At 43.0% G+C, this 19,508-nt stretch overlaps 1 protein-coding gene across 4 annotated transcripts in view; it reads right to left on the minus strand.

Annotated features, from left to right (window-relative positions):
* NNT (nicotinamide nucleotide transhydrogenase) overlaps window positions 1-5,754 on the minus strand; it is an 87,657-nt gene extending 81,903 nt beyond the window's left edge. The window contains exons 1-2 of one of the 4 annotated variants that reach the window (XM_045787395.2): window positions 5,645-5,754; window positions 872-1,066 (exon numbers count right to left, since the gene is read on the minus strand). In XM_045787395.2, the coding sequence (XP_045643351.1) occupies window positions 872-1,019 (148 nt within the window). In that variant the 5' untranslated portion in view covers window positions 1,020-1,066; window positions 5,645-5,754. Of the gene's footprint in view, window positions 1-871; window positions 1,067-4,612; window positions 4,836-5,120; window positions 5,253-5,399; window positions 5,552-5,644 lie in introns of those variants that run through there. The other 3 variants (XM_045787396.2, XM_045787394.2, XM_045787393.2) reach the window with 3 other exon arrangements.
* Window positions 5,755-19,508: the final 13,754 nt, after the last annotated feature.

Here is a 19,508-nt window from a genome sequence, read left to right on the forward strand (position 1 = left end):
TCCTAGGACAGTCTTTGTGCAAAGTGCATAAAGGGAACTCATTCAGCTTAGAAAGCCCTTATTTCACTTCTCCTTTTGACATACACACTAGAACAGAAGCGTGGGGATCCTAGCAGGGAAGGCCTTGTAGGCTACTGAAAGACCTCAGCCCTTTACTCTGCATGGGCTAGGACACTGTGGCAAATTTTGAATAGAAAAGTACAAGATCTTTCATTTTTAAAAGACGATGCTGTTGGGTATAGAACAGACTGTAGTGGGAGCAGAGGCAGAAAGCACAGAGCACATTTAGAAGACTAGCACAACAGTCCCAGTGACAGATGATGGTGGGGTGGAACAGGACAATAATAGCGGTGATGGTGAGAAGAACAGACTCCGGACACAAGGTAGAGCTGACCCATACCTACTGTGAAGACTGAGGATGACTCCAAGGTTTCTGACCTGAGCAACTGAGATGAAGTTGCCATTCACTAAATTAGGAAGCACTGCTTTGGATTAATTCATATACTTAGTTGCTAATTCTTGAGCAGAGATGAGCCATATATGGTACAATTCCTCAATGCTGACAAGGAAAGAGGAAGAGCTGCTGGGAGAAATGGTTACTCTGAGCCATAGTTTCCCGGGTACAACTCAACTGGTTTATCATTTCTCTTTTTCTATTTTCTTTTCTTCTCTATTAGCACTGACAATCAGGAACTTCTATACATGGAAAATATAAAAAAGCACTCCTTAGGGTTTTTTTTTTTAATGCAAAATGATGATACAAACACCAGACTATACCACTGCATGGCTCTTCCCTTTATCAATCATCAGGAGATCTATTAGCTCCTACGACTTGAAGGTTTGATTTCCATACTCTGACGTGAGACTTTACCTGGTTTTACAGGAGATTTACACCACAGCGCCCGATGAGTATGAAATGTTCGTAAAAAATCCTTCTTCCCAGGTATAACCTTACAGTTGCTAAGTAAAGGACATGAACAGCCAGTCACCACGGTTTTCAGTAGATTCGCCATGTTCATACGAGCTCCCAACTTTCTGAATCCCAAATTTCCTTGAGGGTAAATCACTAAATGGAAAGAAAATAAAGTATTTACGTGCTAAGAAAAACATACTTTGTCATTTGAACATCAAAAACATTTTTAAAAATATACTAATTCAAAGAGTTTGGAATATAACAGTTGGATGTGGGCATCTACAATGAATTTATTTGCCAAGTCCTTTACTTACAGAAGATGTTTCAAAAGTTTATTTCCAACTCAGATATTTAAAACTTGGAATCCATTTTCCCACTTAAATTGTGGTTCTAAACCCACTTTTCAATTCTAAGCCTCGATCACCTAAGTCTAATTGATCCTTAATGTAGCTGGAAAGCTAAAAAAGAAAATTGCTATACAGTTCAATCACATCTTACATGAACGTTATCTTCTAAGTCAGCACGTACAGTAAAAATTGCATAGTTACCCTTGAATTTCCCTTAAATTGTCTATAATAGTGTATTTTAGCAAGCTATTTAGCCACCATGTTGTAGAGAAAACACTGGCAAACTATTCAGTGCAGCAAGATGCTTATCCTGTAAGACGCCCTAAATTGAGACTGAGTGAACATGAGAAGCATGTTTGCCAAGTGTACATCTCAAGAAAATTAAACATGTGTGGGCTATGACTCCAATTTTAAAAAAGAAAGAAAAATGCTATTATCACATAAGTTTGTACTTGTAGGTGTGGGTGTAACTAGCAACTCTTCCATCAGTGGTTCTCACAAGTGGCTACTTTTTACCAGCTCTAACTGGGCTGGATGAAGTGTCATTGACCTTTGCTATTACTGACCTAAGCTTCAGTGGTTACCTCCACTGCTCTCCATGGCAGATTCCCAGGGGGCATGGAAGGCACTCCCACCATTCCCTCGATTCCCAACGTTCCCCCATCCTTCTTTTCTCTCCTTCAAAATCAGGAAGAAGCAGAAGATCTGGAACTTTATCAGTCAAGCTCAGCTAACTCCACCAACTACTTTAAGCTCCGCCCAGCACCCAATCCCAGCAGACTCCATAAACATTCTTCCAGCGTCCAGAGGAAGAAAGGTCTAGCTCACTCAGAACTGCGGCTACAACTCCCTGAAGCAACGGCTTACAAATACCAGAAAGCCACACTGGGAATGGAAATCCTTAATCCAGATGGTGCTTGTTCTTAAAATGCCCTTTAATTCAAAAAACACGTAATAGAGGGGCTGAGTCAGAGGCACAGCCTTTAGAAGCATCTGTAGAATCAAACTGGAAAAGGTCACACACTTTGAGATAAGAAAAGTCAACAAGTAATAACACTACAAAGCAGAGTAAGGCAAGTCCAAAGTTCTTTGAGGGATCAAAGAAGGAGATTATGTATTCCTACAGGGCTCGGAAAAAAGAAAAGAAACACATTTGAGATGGAGAGAGTAATATGAAAAAAAGCTAAGGAAGAGGAAGCATGCAAGATGGGTTCAGGCATGCAATCAGAAATGTATAAGGACAATGCTTTGCGCTTGAACGGGTTTTCTGTTTTCAGTGTTTCCACATATCATGTCATTTCATTTCCATCCCAAGCGTTCCTGAGTCTCATAAATATTCTCATTTATTCATGGGTCACTTCTAGGGTTAGTCATGGCTGAGAATGGAGAGCAAGAGTTTGAAATCCAGCCCCGTATTCAAAACATTCACTGAAGCTATGTCAAAACCAAGGGAGATACAAAGATATATAAAAGACACAAAGACGTATAAAAGATACAAAGAAAAAATTCTTGCCTTGAGAGAGATTTGTCCTACCATTACCAATGACCTAGTCTTATCCTAACCTCCCCACTTACCCTAGTTTCTTTTCTTGGATCATCCCACCTCCCCAACAACCACCATTCTCCTGGGGCTGATGAGGTTTACCCAGACCTCATCAGGGAAAGAACAAAGCTAGCTAGCTATAAGAGAGCCCGTGCATTGTCTAAGTCGGCCACTCACTCCCTGCTTGACCTGAATCTCTCCGCACCTCAGTCTGCTCATCTGTAAAAGCATAGGGAAGCTCACTTGTAAGACCCCATCAGGTTCTAAAGCTTTTAGGATGAGATTTTACAATGCTTTAAAGCTGAAGTCCTATTTTATGGAATCTGGAAAAACTGCCCTGACTACTTGGCAAATGGGAATTTGATGTTGAACAGATTCCTGGCATCAGACATCAGTTGAGGCCAAGGGCTTCAGAGGCCGATCTCGCCAAAAAATTCCACTTACTTCAAGCTATGAACATACAGGACAGTGATCAGAAAGTAGTTTATTGGCAAGAACAGTCCCTACCACTAAGCCTAAATCAAATACAAATGATCCTGGAAGATATTCAGAGAATATCTGAAACCGTGTTATCACAGACAGGTACTTGTTTACATCGAACATAGAATACTAGCTTAATTGTCATATTTGCCCCTCTCTTCACTTAAAAAGCCCTCTGCTATTTTATTATCCATGTGCTTCTATGGCTTTAAAGCAATGGGGGAAAGCTTTACAATTCAAAATTGGAAAAAAAAAATTTAGCATATCATTCATACAGAAGTGTAATGTAAGTTATTTGGACAACTATCTCCCCTAATAGGTGCTAAAATTCTTGAGGGCAGAGAGAGAAGGCGGCGTAGAGGCCAGCAAGGTGACCTGTGGGTTGTAAGCCCCCATTCTGTAATTTATCAGCTGTGTCCTTGGCAAGTCATTCACTTAACTCCTCTGAACCTGATTTCCTCACATTTAAAATGAGGATAATAACAGCACCTGTCTTACTGGGTTGTTGTGAGGATTAAAAGGACACAGTATCTTAATTGCTATTATTATTCACTTTGGTGTTACATATAGCCCAGTGATTTGCACAAAATAGGAAAACAGCAAGTGTGTTTTGACTGAATGAATGAATAACTAGGGCTAGGTAACCTGAAACCTAGGTATCTAGGGAACACATTTTCCAGAGTTTCAAGAAATTTTCTTTGAAAATGAAATGCTGTGTATCCTTGCAGAAAACTGATTCCATCAGCAAAGGTAAACAGCCTCAGCACATTTGCTGGTAAGAAAGTAATCCTAAACTGTACATTTAATAAAATTTTTACAAAACAGCCAGGTTTGCAAACAAAAGGGGAGCGATGGAGAAGAGGGGAGCATTTTAAATAAAAGCATGCAAGCCCCATTCAAACGGAGTCTGTCCTACAAGACTCCTTACAAGGCGATCCCTTTAGGACTGCCCTGCACTGCAGGGCGAATAAAGGACGCATGCAACCGTAAACAAGTCACGCTTTTAAAGTGAAACACACCAACCAAGGACACAATACCCTACAGAAGCTTAGACTGGCAGGCAGTGTGACCTCGCCCAAACCCACCGGTACCGCCCCTCCGGCCACTAAACTGCAGCGCGGCTGGCAACTGCGCGGGACTTCTATTTATAACCTTCCCCTGAAGCCGATTGGCCGAGGCCAAATAATAGACATTCCGCCTCCGGGGTTCGAATCAGCTCTGCCCCCACCACTGTCTCCTCCCGGTCGCCAACCCCGGGCCCCACACTGCCTGGTTGAAGTTTGCCCGGACCACCACCAGCCCGCACTGACAGACACACTCACAACTTACCACCTCCTAGGTCTCCAGCCGATCGCCAACCCCGAATTCCCTCAAAGTTCAAGCACAATGTCGGGGCGTCCAGCTGCCACTTCTCCAGGTGCACCCTCTATCAAAAGTCCTCTATGACCTCCCCTCCTCCTCCCATCTGGCGGGCCGAAATGACCCCCTACGACTCCCGCTGCCCCCCAAAGCTCCAAGATCTGCACCTGCACAGCTGCCTGTTCCCTGACCCCTGCGAGTGCCCAGTTCCCCAACCACCCGCCCACTCCTTTCCACGTCGCCCCAGCAAGAGACAGGAAAGAGGGCCCTTGAGGCGCGGTTCTCCTTCCGGACCCAAGCCTCTGGTCCCCGGGAGCCCGGGTGCACTCCGCACCCAGGTCACTGCCGACCCCGCCCCCTTCTGCTCCTTGACAGTTCTCCTCCACGGCGAGGGCCCGGGCCATCCCCGCGAGCCCCGCGCCCCCTCCCCAGCTGCGCCCCAATCGCGCGCCCGGGCTGCCCGCGCCGCGCCGCTCACCTTGGCGGGGAAGCCAGCAGGCCGTGGGCGGCGCGCGGCGGGGGAACGCCGCGCTGGCAGACCCGGTTCGGGCCCCACGGCTCTGCGCCTCCAACCCGGAAGAACAGCCCCAACCCCACCGCGGCGGAGGCCACGTGACGGCGGCGCACCCCCCCCCCCGCCCCCCTTGCGCCCCCTCACCACCCGGCCCTTCAGCCGGCTGGGCCCCGGCGCCTGCCGCCCTCTCTCCCAAGAACACGACCCCACCAAACGCCCCCTTAGAACGCAAAGGCTAGTTACCTCAAGGGGCCCTTCCCGCCTCAGTGGTAGCCAAAACCTCTTTGTCTCGGGCTCGACCCGCGGCCCCCCGCCCCGCCTCCGCGCTTTCCCTCGGCGCGTCCTTGTCAGTCAAACCTGGAGCCCTAGGCGGGCGCTGAAGTTTTCAGGGCTACATTTATAACTGGGGAACCAGTTGCAAAGTGTGATTTCCTCTCTAGTGTCCCACCAGAGCAAATAAAAGGATAATATAACTCCACGTTTGGTACCTTTCGTCTAGCTGTCTAGGAAAAATCAGAACTTCTGTAACAGAAGAGGACCAAAAGGAAAGTGGGAGGAGGCCAAGGGGTGGTGAAGGGCGGGAACGAGGGCGCTGTTTTTCCATTCTGCCCGAAGAGGTGGAGTTAAATTCCTCGGAAACGATGTCAAGGCCCGAAAATTAACACACATCTACGTATTGGTCTTCCCACGGCGGGCCCAGAGAAAGCCGTGGGCTGCTGGTAGTATTAATATCCAGCAGCTGGAGAGCGCCCTTGGTGGACATGAAGTGGCCTGACATGGCCTGGGTTGATGGCAGCAAAATTATTAAAGGACCCCAAAACATAAGGACATGCTTGTCCCCTGCACATAGTTCTGTTAGTCTGCAGGTGTCTTCTGATTAAAAGTGGGAAGAATCAAATACAGAATATAAAATGGTTCACTTACCCAAAGCTCAATCATCGTGAAGTGTCAGCATGATCACTGCTTTTTTACTTTACCTGAAATATTTAAGATAGGCGAAACAGATATTCCTAAAAAAGAAACTTCAGAGAAACCCTTCCTTTAAGAACTCTCTTGTGCTGGAACTCTTGGCTCAGTCGGTTAAGTGTCTGCCTTAGGCTCAGGTCATGATCCCGGGGTCCTGAGATCCAATCCCTCATGGGGCTCCTTACTCAGCAGGGAGCCTGCTTCTCCATCTGCCTGCTGCTCCCCCTGCTTGTGCTCACTCCCTCTCTCCGACAAATAAATAAATTAAAAAAAAAAAAAAAAAGAACATCCATCTCTTGTGTTTAACCAGCAAAAAAGGTCATTCAACTAATGAACTTCCGGTGACATCCAGAGGATGTCAAGGGAAAACACTGCCCTTCTCCTGAAAGAGTTCCCAGACAGGAAAGTCCGCAACCCCCATATTTTAGAAAATATACTGGGGGGAGGTACCTGGGTGGCTCAGTCAGTTAAGCATAGGACTCTTGATCTGGGCTCAAGTCATGATCTCATGGGTCATGATATGGCAGTTTCAATGAGGCAGAAGTGACTGATAAGGATTAAGACTAAGCCGCTTTCATGGTATTTGTAAGTCAGATCATTATGCTGTACACCTCAACATATACAGCACTACATGTTAATTATATTTCAGTAAAACTGGGAAAAGCCAATACTTGTTGTAAAACACTGGGGCCAAGTGTTTGCTGCTCTTCTCTTTCAAGGCTTAAAAATCAGTGGTTCCCAGCTGGGAACAATTTTGTCCCACCATGTCTGGAGACATTTTGGTCGTCACACTGCAAAGGGAAGGCGTCTAATGGGTAGAGACCTCGGAAGCTGCTAACCACTCAACATTACACAGGACAGCTCCCTACAACAAAGAATTATCTGGTCCCAAACATCAACAGTGCGAAGACTGAGAAACCCTGGCTTACATGAACGCTCAAAGGGTTATTTAATTTCACCTTCTTATTTTGCTTCCGAACAAATCCAAAGATGACTTTTTTCACTTTTTCTGTTAAACAGTAAGTATATGATAATTTTTAAAATTCATTCTTCTCATTTGTCCAACATAACTTGGTGCCATTGCTCCGGATGAAACCATTTGTCATTTGGAAGGTTCTGTTTTAGGCCCTAATCTCCTACATAGTACTTATAAAATACTCATAGGAGTCCCCAAAGAAAATTGGATTAAGTTCCAAAAGTTTGTAAGTTAGTTGTTCTGAATCTTAGAAAATACCTTGCATAAAATTTTTGCAAAAATCTTATATTCCCTCTTAGGTTTTGTGAGTACTTTTGTCCACTTTGATACTTGCTTCTTCTTCCTCGGCTTTCTCTGCCCCCAATCCCCATTTAGAAAAGTACCTCTCCTCTCCAGATGCTCAGGTAGTTCAGTCGGTTAAGTGGCCAACTCTTGGTTTTGGCTCAGGTCATGATCTCAGAGTCTTGGGATTGAGCCTCATGTCGGGCTCCCTGCTCAGAGGGGAGTCTGCTTCTCTCCCTCCCGCCTGCTCTTCCCCACTCTGCTCTCTCTCTCTCTCAAATAAATAAATCTTTTAAAAAAAGACAGAAAAGTACCTTTCACGCACACACAAATTTTCATTACAGATTGGTCTATGATTTGGATACTTTAATAATTACTTAAGTTAATAAATAAAACCTAAATAAATATTGAATAAATAATTTAAATTTGGACAATCCAATTTTATTTTTTTAAGATTTTATTTTTAAGTAATCTCTACACTCAACATGGGGCTCAAACCTAACCCCAAGATCAAGAGTCCCACACTCTACCAATTCAGCCAGCCAGGAGCCCCTGGAGGTATCCAATTTTAAACACATCCAAATTTAAACCCTCTGAAATTCAGGAGACTTTGTACCCACAAATGCTTAAAAACAGTATTTACTATTTAGAGTCCTAATCTACCAAAAGCAAAAAAGATTAAATCTTTAGAAGAGTATAACACACCATTAGGGCCTGCTTGGAGCCTCAACCCAGAGAGGTGCTCAATAGCCAAAAATCAGAATACAGACTGAGCCCAAGAAGATACTCGATCAACAACAGAATCCTAGGGGTGCCATGTTTGGCTCAGTCAGTTAGGCATCTGCCTTTGGCTCAGGTCATTGGGGTGGAGCCACACTTCAGGCTCTCTCCTCAGCAGGGAGCCTGCTTCTGCCTCACCCTTTCCCTCTCCCTATCCCTGCTGCTCCCCCTGCTTGTGCTCTCTCTCTCTCTCAAACAAATAAATAAAATCTTAAAAAAAAAAAAAAAACTGAATCCTAAAGAGGACAAGTTACCAAAACCCTGCATCCAGTTAAAACCAGGTCAGAAACAGGTCAATTAGATGTGTTTTCATACTGATTATTATATTGAACAGTTATCAGTAGTTTACGGTTTCAAGCCTCCCTCTTACAAGTAAATATTAGCAAAGTGAACAACACCAATGAGAAAGTATTCTTAGACTCCAGGGATTTTGAATAATGCAGGCACTCGACTGGTTTTAAGGCAATCATCACTAGCCCCAATCTCAGCCCTTTTTTCCCAACAGACCAATCAAGACTCTGTTGATTTTAGGAAACAGATATTAACCGACTAAATGAACTTACACTGTTCAACATTAATTGGAAGAGGGTTGAGGAAAACACATTAAATAGCCAGCACAAAGCTAAATAATTGGCAGTTTGTTTCAATTAAACCAGTTTTCAGGGCGCCTGGGTGGCTCAGTCGGTTAAGTATCCGCCTTTGGCTCAGGTCATGATTCTGAGGTCCTGGGATAGAGTCCCATGTAGGGCTCCCTGCTCAGTGGGGATTCTGCTTCTCCCTCTCCCTCTGCCCCTCCCCCCATTCATTTTCTCTCTCTCTCTCTCACACACATAAATAAATAAATAAATAAATAAATAAATAAATAAATAAATAAATAAAATCTTTAAAAACAACAACACCAGTTTGCATTTAGAATTGCTTAGAACTAACTCAGCAAAACTTTGTGGATATTGTTCTCCCCTTATAGTAAGTGCCAGTGATTTAAAAAAAAAAATCTATTTTTTTTTCTTTTAGAACATAAAAAATTATTTATCTAATGATACCTTTGGGGGCCTGGGAAGATGGTGAGAAATAGGGGCTCTCTTAGTACTTGAGGGAGGCTACAACAAACTGCTACAAATTGGGTGACTTAAAGCAATAAAAATGCATTCACCAGAAGTCTGATATCAAGGTGCCAGTAGAGTTGATTCCTCTGGAAGTTCTGAGAGAGAAACCGCCCCCATCCCTCTCCTACCTCCTGGAGAAATTGCTGGTTGTCAGCAATCCTTTGGTGTTCCTTGGCTTACAGCCCAAGACTCCCGATCTCTGTCTCTGTGTCTCTGTGTATCTCTCTGTGCCCAAATTTCTGTGTTCTTTCTCTTATAAAGACACCAGTCAGTGGAATTAAGGTCCACCCTAAATCCAAGATGATTTCATCTCAAGATCCTTAGCTAGTTACAACTGCTAAGGCTGTGTTTGCAAATAAGGGTGGTGAAGAGTTTGGGGCAGGGGATCTATTCAGCCCAGGGGCATCCTGTGTTTGTAAGTGCACTACGATGTAAAGAGGAGTTTTTTGTTTTTTAAAAACACATATGGATTTACCAGTTCTTGAGTTTAAAACAAAAAATCCAAATTATTTGGGGGAAATTCACGTGAAAGTCATTTTGTATTAATAATTAGAAGAATTTCCTAATATACTTGTTTTGCTTTTTTTTAAGTATTTTTTTTTTTTTTTTTAGTAATTTCTACAACCAGTTTGGGACTCCAACCCACAACCCCAAGATCAAGAGTCTTACACTCCTCTGAAGGAGCCAGCCAGACAGCCCTTATTTTGCTTTTTTTTTTTTTTTTAAGATTTTATCTATCCATTTGAGAGAGAGAGCACTAGCAGGATGAGGGGCAGAGGGAGAAGCAGACTCCCTGCTGAGCAGGGAGCCCGATGTGGGGCTTGATCTCAGAACTCCGGAATCATGACCTGAGCCAAAGGCAGACATTTAACTGACTGAGCCACTCAGGAGCCCCCTTATTTTGCTTTCTTAATAAAGACTCGACCTAATTTCGTTTTTCCTTCAATTTTTAAAAATACGTAACCATATATTACATAGCTACCACTCGCAAGCTACTTGATTATAAAGCCCCATAATAGCAGTTAACATGTTTATACTTAACTTTTTAGATACTGCATTTTGATGAAAACTCTAGTTTAAGTACATAGTTTTTATAAACAGTCTTGTGAAACACGATCTCTTTGTAGATCTTTTTTTTTTTATGCTAGATGTTACCCATAACAGAAAAGCAAAAACCAGAATTTCTCACCTTTGCTGGTTGTGGACATACCACTCTAGTATAACGTCCTACTTCTTTAACCATTCATTCTCAGTTCTTTTGCCACTTAAATGTGCAAATGTTTTAAATCTTCCATTGGCCCTCTTTCCTTTTAACTCTAATACTTTTTTTCCCCGGGGCAATCCAACGTCAGATGTGCTATGAAATTTCCAAAGCTTAGTGTCCAGGGACGCCTGGGTGGCTCAGTCGGTTAAGTGTCTGCCTTTGGCTCAGGTCATGATCCCAGAGTCCTGGAATCAGTCCCGCATCAGGCTCCTTGCTCAGCACGGAGCCTGCTTCTCCCTCTGCCTGCCACTCCCCCTGCTTGTGCTCTCTCTGTCTCTCTCTCTGTGACAAATAAATAAAAATCTTAAACAACAACAACAAACAAAGCTTAGCATCCAGCCTGAATCTCTCTCTTGAGCTCCAGACCCATGTAGCCAACTGCCTGCTGGTCATTTCCACTGAGATATCCCCAGGTATTTTAAACTTAACATGAGAAAATGCTCTCTTGTTCCTCTCCTTTTAGCTGTAATATCCTTGCTGCTTCCTAAATGTACAAAGCTGTTCTACACCCCCTAGCCGTTTGATGTGCTTTTTCTTCAGTCTGGAAAGCTCTCCCTGTTCTCCCTATTCTTTGCAGACTGTGCTCATGCTTGTCTCTTCCTCTGTGAAGCCTTCCAGGCAGCCTCGTTCGTGCCTTCTCCAAGCTAGCACAGTGCTTGCACAGAACAGGTGCTAAATAACGATTTTGCAGGTTGTTGAAAGAGGAGAAAAGACTACTGTAAAGAAGATAGCCCAGGGTCTGGCCCATAACAGGTTTCCAGAAGTGTGTCCAGTTTGGTTTTGGCCGAGATGCAAGAATAATTCAATGGAGGAAAGACAGCCTTTTCAAGAAATGGTTGAAGTAACGAGCATCCACAGGCGACAAACAAACACGCCACCTAGACCTAAATCTCACAGTTTATACAATAATCAAATCCGAATGGAATACAGACTTTAATATAAAACTGTCACGAGCTGGACCCCAAGACCCGACCTTCACTGCCCACCTGTTTGTACCCACTAACTTTGGTCTTACATTTGCCTGTAGACTCCGGCACATGAAACCTGAAACCACTCCCGGGTGATGGCAACTGCACTGCCAAAACCTCCCCGCTGACCACCAAGACCCTTTGAGCTAAACCTGGCTCGCACCTGTGCAGATGGACCGGGGTCTGACCTACGGAATGACCTACAACTACCTTGACCTAATTATAGTACTACAGACTCTGCCCCCGGAGGAGCCTCAGCCTCATTTACATAACATACAATGTTCGGATAGGCATGTTTCCTTAAGATGCAGGAATGACCTTATGCCCTCGTCTACACACAATGACAAGGCTTCTCTATCTAAATATTTATCCTAACCCTGACCCAAAGGAACCCACTCACCCTCTCAGGGAGTCACAGCTTGGCAGCCATTCCCTATGATTTCATTTGCTACAAATGAAAGTTCTCTTTGTGCAACAACTCAACCTGGTGCAACTTCTTTTTTTTTTTTTTAAGATTTTATTTATTTATTTGACAGAGATAGAGACAGCCAGCGAGAGGGAGCACAAGCAGGGGGAGTGGGAGAGGAAGAAGCAGGCTCATAGCGGAGGAGCCTGATGTGGGGCTCGATCCCATAACGCCGGGACCATGCCCTGAGCCGAAGGCAGACGCTTAACCGCTGTGCCACCCAGGCGCCCCAACCTGGTGCAACTTCTGACTCATCAAGGAGCAAACTCATGTTGGTTCGTCTATAAAACCACAAAACCTTTAAAAAAAAAAAAAGAAGGAAAGAGAGAGAAAAATCTTCAGGATCTCGGGCACGGCTTGACACCAATAGTATGATTTATAAAAGGAAAAACTGATAAATTGTATCTCATCAAAATGAGAAAACCTACGAAAGACCAGGTTAAGAGACTAAAAAGACAAGCTACAGAATGGGAGAAAATATTTGCAGAACACTTATCTACAAAGGACGTGTAGGTAGAATAGATAAAGAACCCTCAAAACTCAACAGTTTTCGAAATATCCAAATAGAGAATGGGCGGGGGTCCCTGGCTGGCTCAGTTGGAGAAGGATGCAACTCTCTCTCTCTTTTTTTTTTTTTTTTAAATTTCAGACAGAGAGAGAGAGAGAGGAGAGAGAGAGAGCGTGCGCATGGGGGGAGGTGAGGGGAGGGGAGGGAGAAGTAGGCTCCCCGCTGAGCAGGGAGGCCAGACTGGGAACTCAATCCCAGAACCCCAGGATCATGTCCTGAGCCAAAGGCAGACACTTAACCAGCTGAGCCACCCAGGCACACAGGAGGTTACAACTCTTGTTCTCGGGTTCATGAAGCTGTCTGGCTTCATTAGGCAGTCAACACCTATTTGTTAAGAGGGGAAAAAAAACATTGTGAATGCCCTATAAGAATTGAAACAGAAAGAAGATTCCATTGACCCTTGAAAAATGTAAGAGTTAAGAGCACTGACTGTCTCCCATCTCCCATAATTGAAAATCTGCATATAACTTTGACTCCCCCAAAACTTAACTAAGAGCCTACTGTTGCCCTGAAGCCTTACCAAGAACATAACAATTAACATATGTTTTGTATATTATATACTGTATTCTTATAATAAAGTAAGCTAGAGAAAAGGAAATGTTAAGAAAATCATAAGGAGGTATGCCTGGGTGGCTCAGTCGGTTAAGCGTCTGTCTTCGGCTCAGGTCGTGATCCCAGGGTCCTGGGTTCGAGTCCTACATTGGGCTCCCTGCTCAGCGGGAGCCTGCTTCTCCCTCTGCCTGCCACTCCCCCTGCTTGTGTTCTCTCTCTCTCTGACAAATAAATAAATAAAATATTTTTTAAAAATCATAAGGAAAATATGTTTACAGTGCCGTAATATATTTATTGAAAAAAATCTGCATATGAGTGAGCCCGTATAGTTCAAGCCCATGTTGTTCAAATATCGAGTGTACAGGCTTTTGGCCTTGTGCCAACAAAAAGAGCAGTACATAGACTGTGCCAGAGAGATAGGGAAATAGAACACATCAGTAGCAAAAGGCCTCTTATTTGATATTTATACATTAAACATTGATGTTCCTAATTGTCTTTTGAATGCCATATTTGGACCCTGAAAATAGCATTTCTAGCAATTACATTACCTTGTTGCTAGCCAGCGAGCACTTCAGTTCAATTAGTTGAATTGCACAATCAGTAGAATGCTGCCTATTGTAATTATTTACCTAGAACTTCCTCTAAAATTTTCAACTCAGATCTCACGCTCTGACCACCACTTTCTTTCTTTCCAACTCCCTTCTTTCTGACTCTTAATTGCCTTTTTCTTCCAATCTATCATTTATCTTTCATTTTCAATCCTTTCTCTATTTAGCTTAAGCCATGAGCAGCCCCTCAGCCCCTTCTGACTTTACTCTCCTGCCTTAACTGCATAATGAAATTTCACTCCACCAACAGGCTTCTCAATTCCTCCATTGGGTTGTCAAGAGTTGCTAGAGGAAAATCACAAAACTGTTCAGAGGATTGCCCCTGCAAATCCCTGGTCTCCAACCTCAGCGGGACTTTTTGCCGCCCCCAGCATTCTCCTGTGAACTGGTCCATTTTGGAAGCAGCTTCCTCTCCCAGAGCAGCATTTGCAACCGTTGCCACTTTCCTCAAACTCCCTCTTTGTATGTCTCCCACCCTCACAGTAAGGACATTCCCTCCCTTTTTACTGAGAACATGGAGATCATCCTAAGTTTCCAGCACCCTCCCTCTCCTGCAATTTCTCTGCATCTGCTTCCATTTCTTAGTGAAAAAGCTTTCCCCCATCAAAAGTCAATTCTGTCACTTATACTCTGAATTTGTGACCTGCCTCTTCCTCTGGTCTATTATTCCCTCAGTTTCCCCCTTTTCCCATGATGTTTTTCTCTCCCCCCTCATTGTCTTTAGCTGACAAACGCATCTTTCTCCTGTCTTTAAAAGAAAAAGAAACTACAACAGCGACAAAACATCTTTAATACATTTGCCTTACAAACTTCCCATATCTCTCTCATTTATTTTACTGGCAGGTTTAGAGCTGTCAGTACTTCCTAATACTGACAACTGCTTGTGCCCAAATCAATCGCAAATCTGTATTATTCCGTTTGTGAATTTCAGGAGCCTGCCTATTTATTAATTTACAGTGAGAAATATAACTCGAATAGAATAGAATATTTGCATCTCTGTGACCCACTTATTCTGGAGATAAAGTGTAGCTTGTGGACTCTGGACTTAACAGAACTGGGTTGCTCACTATTTATGTGATCTTAGGCAAGTGAATGAAGCTCTCTCAATCTCAGTGTTTCCATCTATAACATGACGTAAATAATAGTACCCACCTCACAGCGTTGTTTGGAAGATTAAATGAGGTCATTAAATGAGATAACTCATGTAAAATGTTTACTTAGAACACAGTAAGTGCTGAATATTAGCTATTATTGTTGCGATTGTTCTTCTCAAAGAGAAAATTTAGAGAGATAATTGGGTGATCACTTGGTGAAGGTGAACTTGGTTCCTAGAGACAGTCGTTAGCTGGTTAGTGGCCCCGGCAGCACGTACCTGCCAAGGTGAATGGAATGCTCAAGCTCTTTTTCGGATTCTTCATAACCCTGCTTTTATTTGGTCTCTCTGTAGCATACAACACCTATGTAAACAGAGTGCACAGATGCCTCTTCCTCAACCCAGCCATTGAATGTATGCTTCTCTTTCCTCTTCTGCCTCTATCCGCTTTCCCTAAGTTATCTCATTTCTCCTGTGCTTCAGCTCTCAAATATCTAACTCTAGGCAATGGTCCTCTGAACTCTAACTCCATAATTTACCTATCTCCTGAACAACTCCACTTGGGTGCTCCAAGTGCCAAATGAAATGTCCAAAATGGAGCTAGTGAGAGTCCCCTTTTGCGCTGAACCTGCCCTCCTCTGGTATGCCCACTTTTGGAGACTGAAGGATCAAAGCCAGAATCCTGGGGGTCATCCTTATTTCTGGCTTCTCAGTAAGCCTTGCATACATCTATCAACTTCTTCAGAAACATTTCTTGAATTTGGCCCTTCTCTCCAACCCCACTACCACCGCCTTAATCACCATCATCATTTCCCTCTGGAATTTCTGCTACCACCATCTCAGGTCTTCCTGCTTCTAGTCTCAGACACCTCACAGCTACTAATCTCACACCTGTCCTTATCCTCAGCACTAGAACAGTAGACATGCAGTATATATTTACTGATTGAGGGGTTTCTGGGTGGCTCAACCAGTTAAGCATCTGACTCTTGATCTCAGTGTAGGTCTTGACCTCAGGGTCATGAGTTCAAGCCCTATGTTGGGCTCCACTTTGGACATGGAACCTACTTAAATTTTTTTTTACCGAATGAATGAATAAGTGAATGAATGAATTCCTGTCTTCATGGAATTGTAGTCCAGCAAAGAGATCGACATTAAACAAGTAAGCATAGCCGATGTTGGGGAGACCCCAAGTAGCATTCCTGGCTATCTCAGACTCAAAGATGGATTGGAGCCTTGATCCAGATGGGAGTCAAGTGCTGACTGGCTGGGACTACATTTCATAGCAGGCCCAAGAGACTAGGAGTGGAAGATAATTTACACAAATGAGACCCAAGAGAACAAATGTGCCAGCTAATTCTTCTCTCTCTTAATGATGCCCCCACTAATTCATTATATATATGTAGCCATGATAATTTGGGTGGGGAGGAGTGAACTAAACTAGCCAGGAAAGCATAGGGAGTGATGAAATAAGATGGAACAAGGTTTATTTATATGTGTTCAGTTTTTAAAACTTTTTATTTAGAGATAATTTAGATTTACAAGCAGTTATAAGAAATAATATGGAGAGGGCCCCACAGGTGGCACAGTTGGTTAAGCATCCAACTCTTGGTTTCAGCTCAGGTCGTGATCTCAGGGTCTGAGATGGAGCCTCACATTGGGCTCCACACAGAGTCTGCTTAAGATTCTCTCTCCCTCTCCCTCTTCCCTCCCGCTTGTACTTGCTTGCTCTCTCTCGGATAAATAAATAAATCTTAAAAAAAAAAAAAAAAGAATGTAGCGAGATCTTACTCTTCTTACTCTTCACCCAGTTTCCCCCAATGGTAATATCTTACATAACCATGCATAACTACAATACAATAGCACATTCAGGAAATTGACAATATGCCTACCTTAGTTTTCCATGCACTCATTCGTGTGTGTGTACACACATGCACATGTATTTAGTTCTGTGCAATTTTTTCGTATGTGTAGATTCATGTGAGCACCACCACAGTCGAGAACAAAACAGTTCCATTACAAAGATTCTTCATAGTATCTACCCTTTTAGTAGTCACACCACTTCCCTCTGAACCCCAGCCCCTCCTTAATCCCTGGCAACCACTAAACTATTGTCCATCTTTATAATTTTGTCATTTCAAGGTTGTATAAATGGAATCACACAAAAACTGTTTGAGATTGGCTCCCCCCCCCCCCCACTCAGTGTAATTCCTGTGAGGGCTGTCAAAGTTGTGTGTCTCAGGAGTTGTCCTTCTTCTTGCTGAGTAGTATTCTATGCACCACAGTTTAACCATTTATCCATTAAAGAACATGTAGGTTGTTTCCAGTTTGGGAATAGCATGAATGAAGCTGTGATTAAAATTTGGGTACAGGATTTTGTGTAAACATAAATCTTCATTTCTTTGGGGGTAAATGCTTAGTTGGAGCTGTTTTAAAGTAACACCACAGACTGGGTGGATTAAAGAACAAATTTATTTCTCACAGTTTTGGAGGCTGGGAAGTCCAAGATCAGGTGCCAGCATGGTCAGGTTTAGGTGAGAGCCCTCTTCCTGGTTTGCAGATGACCATCTTCTTCCTCACATAGTGCAAAGAGAAAAGTCTCTGGTCTCTTCGTTTTCTTATAGGCATAAGAGGCCCATTATGGAGGCTCTATCCTCATGACCTCATCTAAACTTAATTACTTCCAAATATCATCATAATGGGGATTACAGCTTTCACATATAAAGTTGGAGGAGACACAAACATTCATAGCATTCTGCCCTTCTTAAAAAATTCAAGCCCTTCCGACATGCAAGATATATTCATTCCATTCCAAGAACCCCCAAAATCTTAACTCATTCCAGCACTATGTCTAAAATCTAAAGTCCAAAATTTCATCTAAATATCATCTAGGGACCCCTGGGTGACTCAGTTGGTTGAGTGTACAACTCTTGATCTCAGCTCAGGTCTTGAGTTCAAGTCATGAGTTCAAGCCCCACATTGGGCTCTGCACTGGGTGTAGAACCTAATAAACAAACAAATAAATAAATATTAAATCAGATATGGATGAGATTCAAGGTACCACTCATCCTGAGGCAAAATTCCTCTCCAGCTGTGAAGCTATGAAACCAGTTTTGTGTTTCCAAAATTCAATGGTGGGACAGGCATAAGACAGATATTCCCATTCCAAGAGGGAAATAGAAAAGAAAGGGTGACAGACCTCAAGCAAATCTAAAACCTACTAGCAGGTAAATTCCATGATATGGTAATATTCAAAACCAATCCTCAGATTTGTCTCACATGATTATGAAGACTGAAACGACCCATGATTTGCTGTTAGCAAGCTGGGGACCTAGGAAAGCTAGTGGTATAGTTCCAATCCAAGTCTGAAGGCCTGAAAACCAGAGCACCAATGGTGTAAGTCTCAGTCCAAGGCCAGAAGACCAATGTCCTAGCCCAAGCAATCAGAGGGGGAGATGGAATTCTCCCTTCCTTCTCCTTTTTGCTCTCCTTAAGCCTTCAATGGATAAGATGACACTTTGGGGAGAGCCATCTGATTTACTCATTCTACTGATTTGAATGCTAATCTCTTTCAGGAGCACCCTTACAGACACGCCCAGAAATAATGTTTAACCAGATATCTGGGCATCCCATGGACCAGTCAAATTGACACATAAAGTTAACCATCACAAATGCCCAGGAGTGCAATTTCTGGGTTGTATAGTAGTTATACATATAATTTTTAAGGAAACTGCCAGAAAATAGTTTCTAGAATGCTTATACCATTTTACATTCCCGCCAGCAGTGTATGAGTGACTCAGTTTCTAGTTTCTCTACATTCTTGCAAGCATTTAGTGTTGTCACTATTTTCCACTTTAACCATTGTGATAAGTAGGTAGTGGAATCTCATTGGGGTTTTTTCATTTACATGATAGCTAATGATATCAAACATTTTTCCCCCATGGGCTTAAATGCCATCTGTACATTCTCTTCAGTGAAATGTTTATTCATATATTTTGCCCATTTCCAAACTGGATTATTTTTTGACAGTTGGATTTTGAGAGTTCTTCATATATTCTAGATACAAGTCTTTTTTTTTCTTTTTTTTAAGATTTTGTTTATTTGAGAGAGCATGAGCAGGGTGGGGGGAGGGGCAGAGGGAGAAGCAGACTCCCTGCCGAGGCTCAGTTCCCAGGATCCCTGAAAACATGACCTGAGCTGAAAGCAGATGCCCAACCAATTGAGACACCCAGGGGCCCCTAGATACAAGTCTTTTGTCAGTGTATGGCTTGTAAATATTTTCTCCCCCATATTTATGACAACTTTCTCCTATTAGCTGCATTTGAAAGGCTGGTCCAATGATGATCTTGAAACCATTAAGTTCTGCTAGGTTTATGAAAACCAATCTTCTTCTTTTTTTAAATAATCTTCTTTTAATTTAAATCTTTCAAAAACTATAAAAGAAAACCAGTCTTTTTTTATCATCACTATACTAGTGACCCAAGGAAAAGCACTTTTGCAGGTGATTCCTATCACCCTTAAAAGCCTATTGTGTACCAAGTACTGGGCTAAGATCTAAGGGTGTAGAGATGAAAAGGGGTCCTCTGGTTGGGGTGCCTGGCTGGCTCAGTGAGTAGGGCATGCAAGTCTTGATCTTGGGGTTGTGATTTCAAGACCCACTACAGGTGTACAGGTTACTTAAAAAAAAAAAAAAAAGTTGTCCTCTGACTTCAGAAGTAGTTTAATG

This window comes from Ursus americanus, chromosome 15, assembly GCF_024610735.1.
Source record: "Ursus americanus isolate L20-20 chromosome 15, mUrsAme1.1.p, whole genome shotgun sequence".
Lineage (NCBI taxonomy): Eukaryota > Metazoa > Chordata > Mammalia > Carnivora > Ursidae > Ursus > Ursus americanus.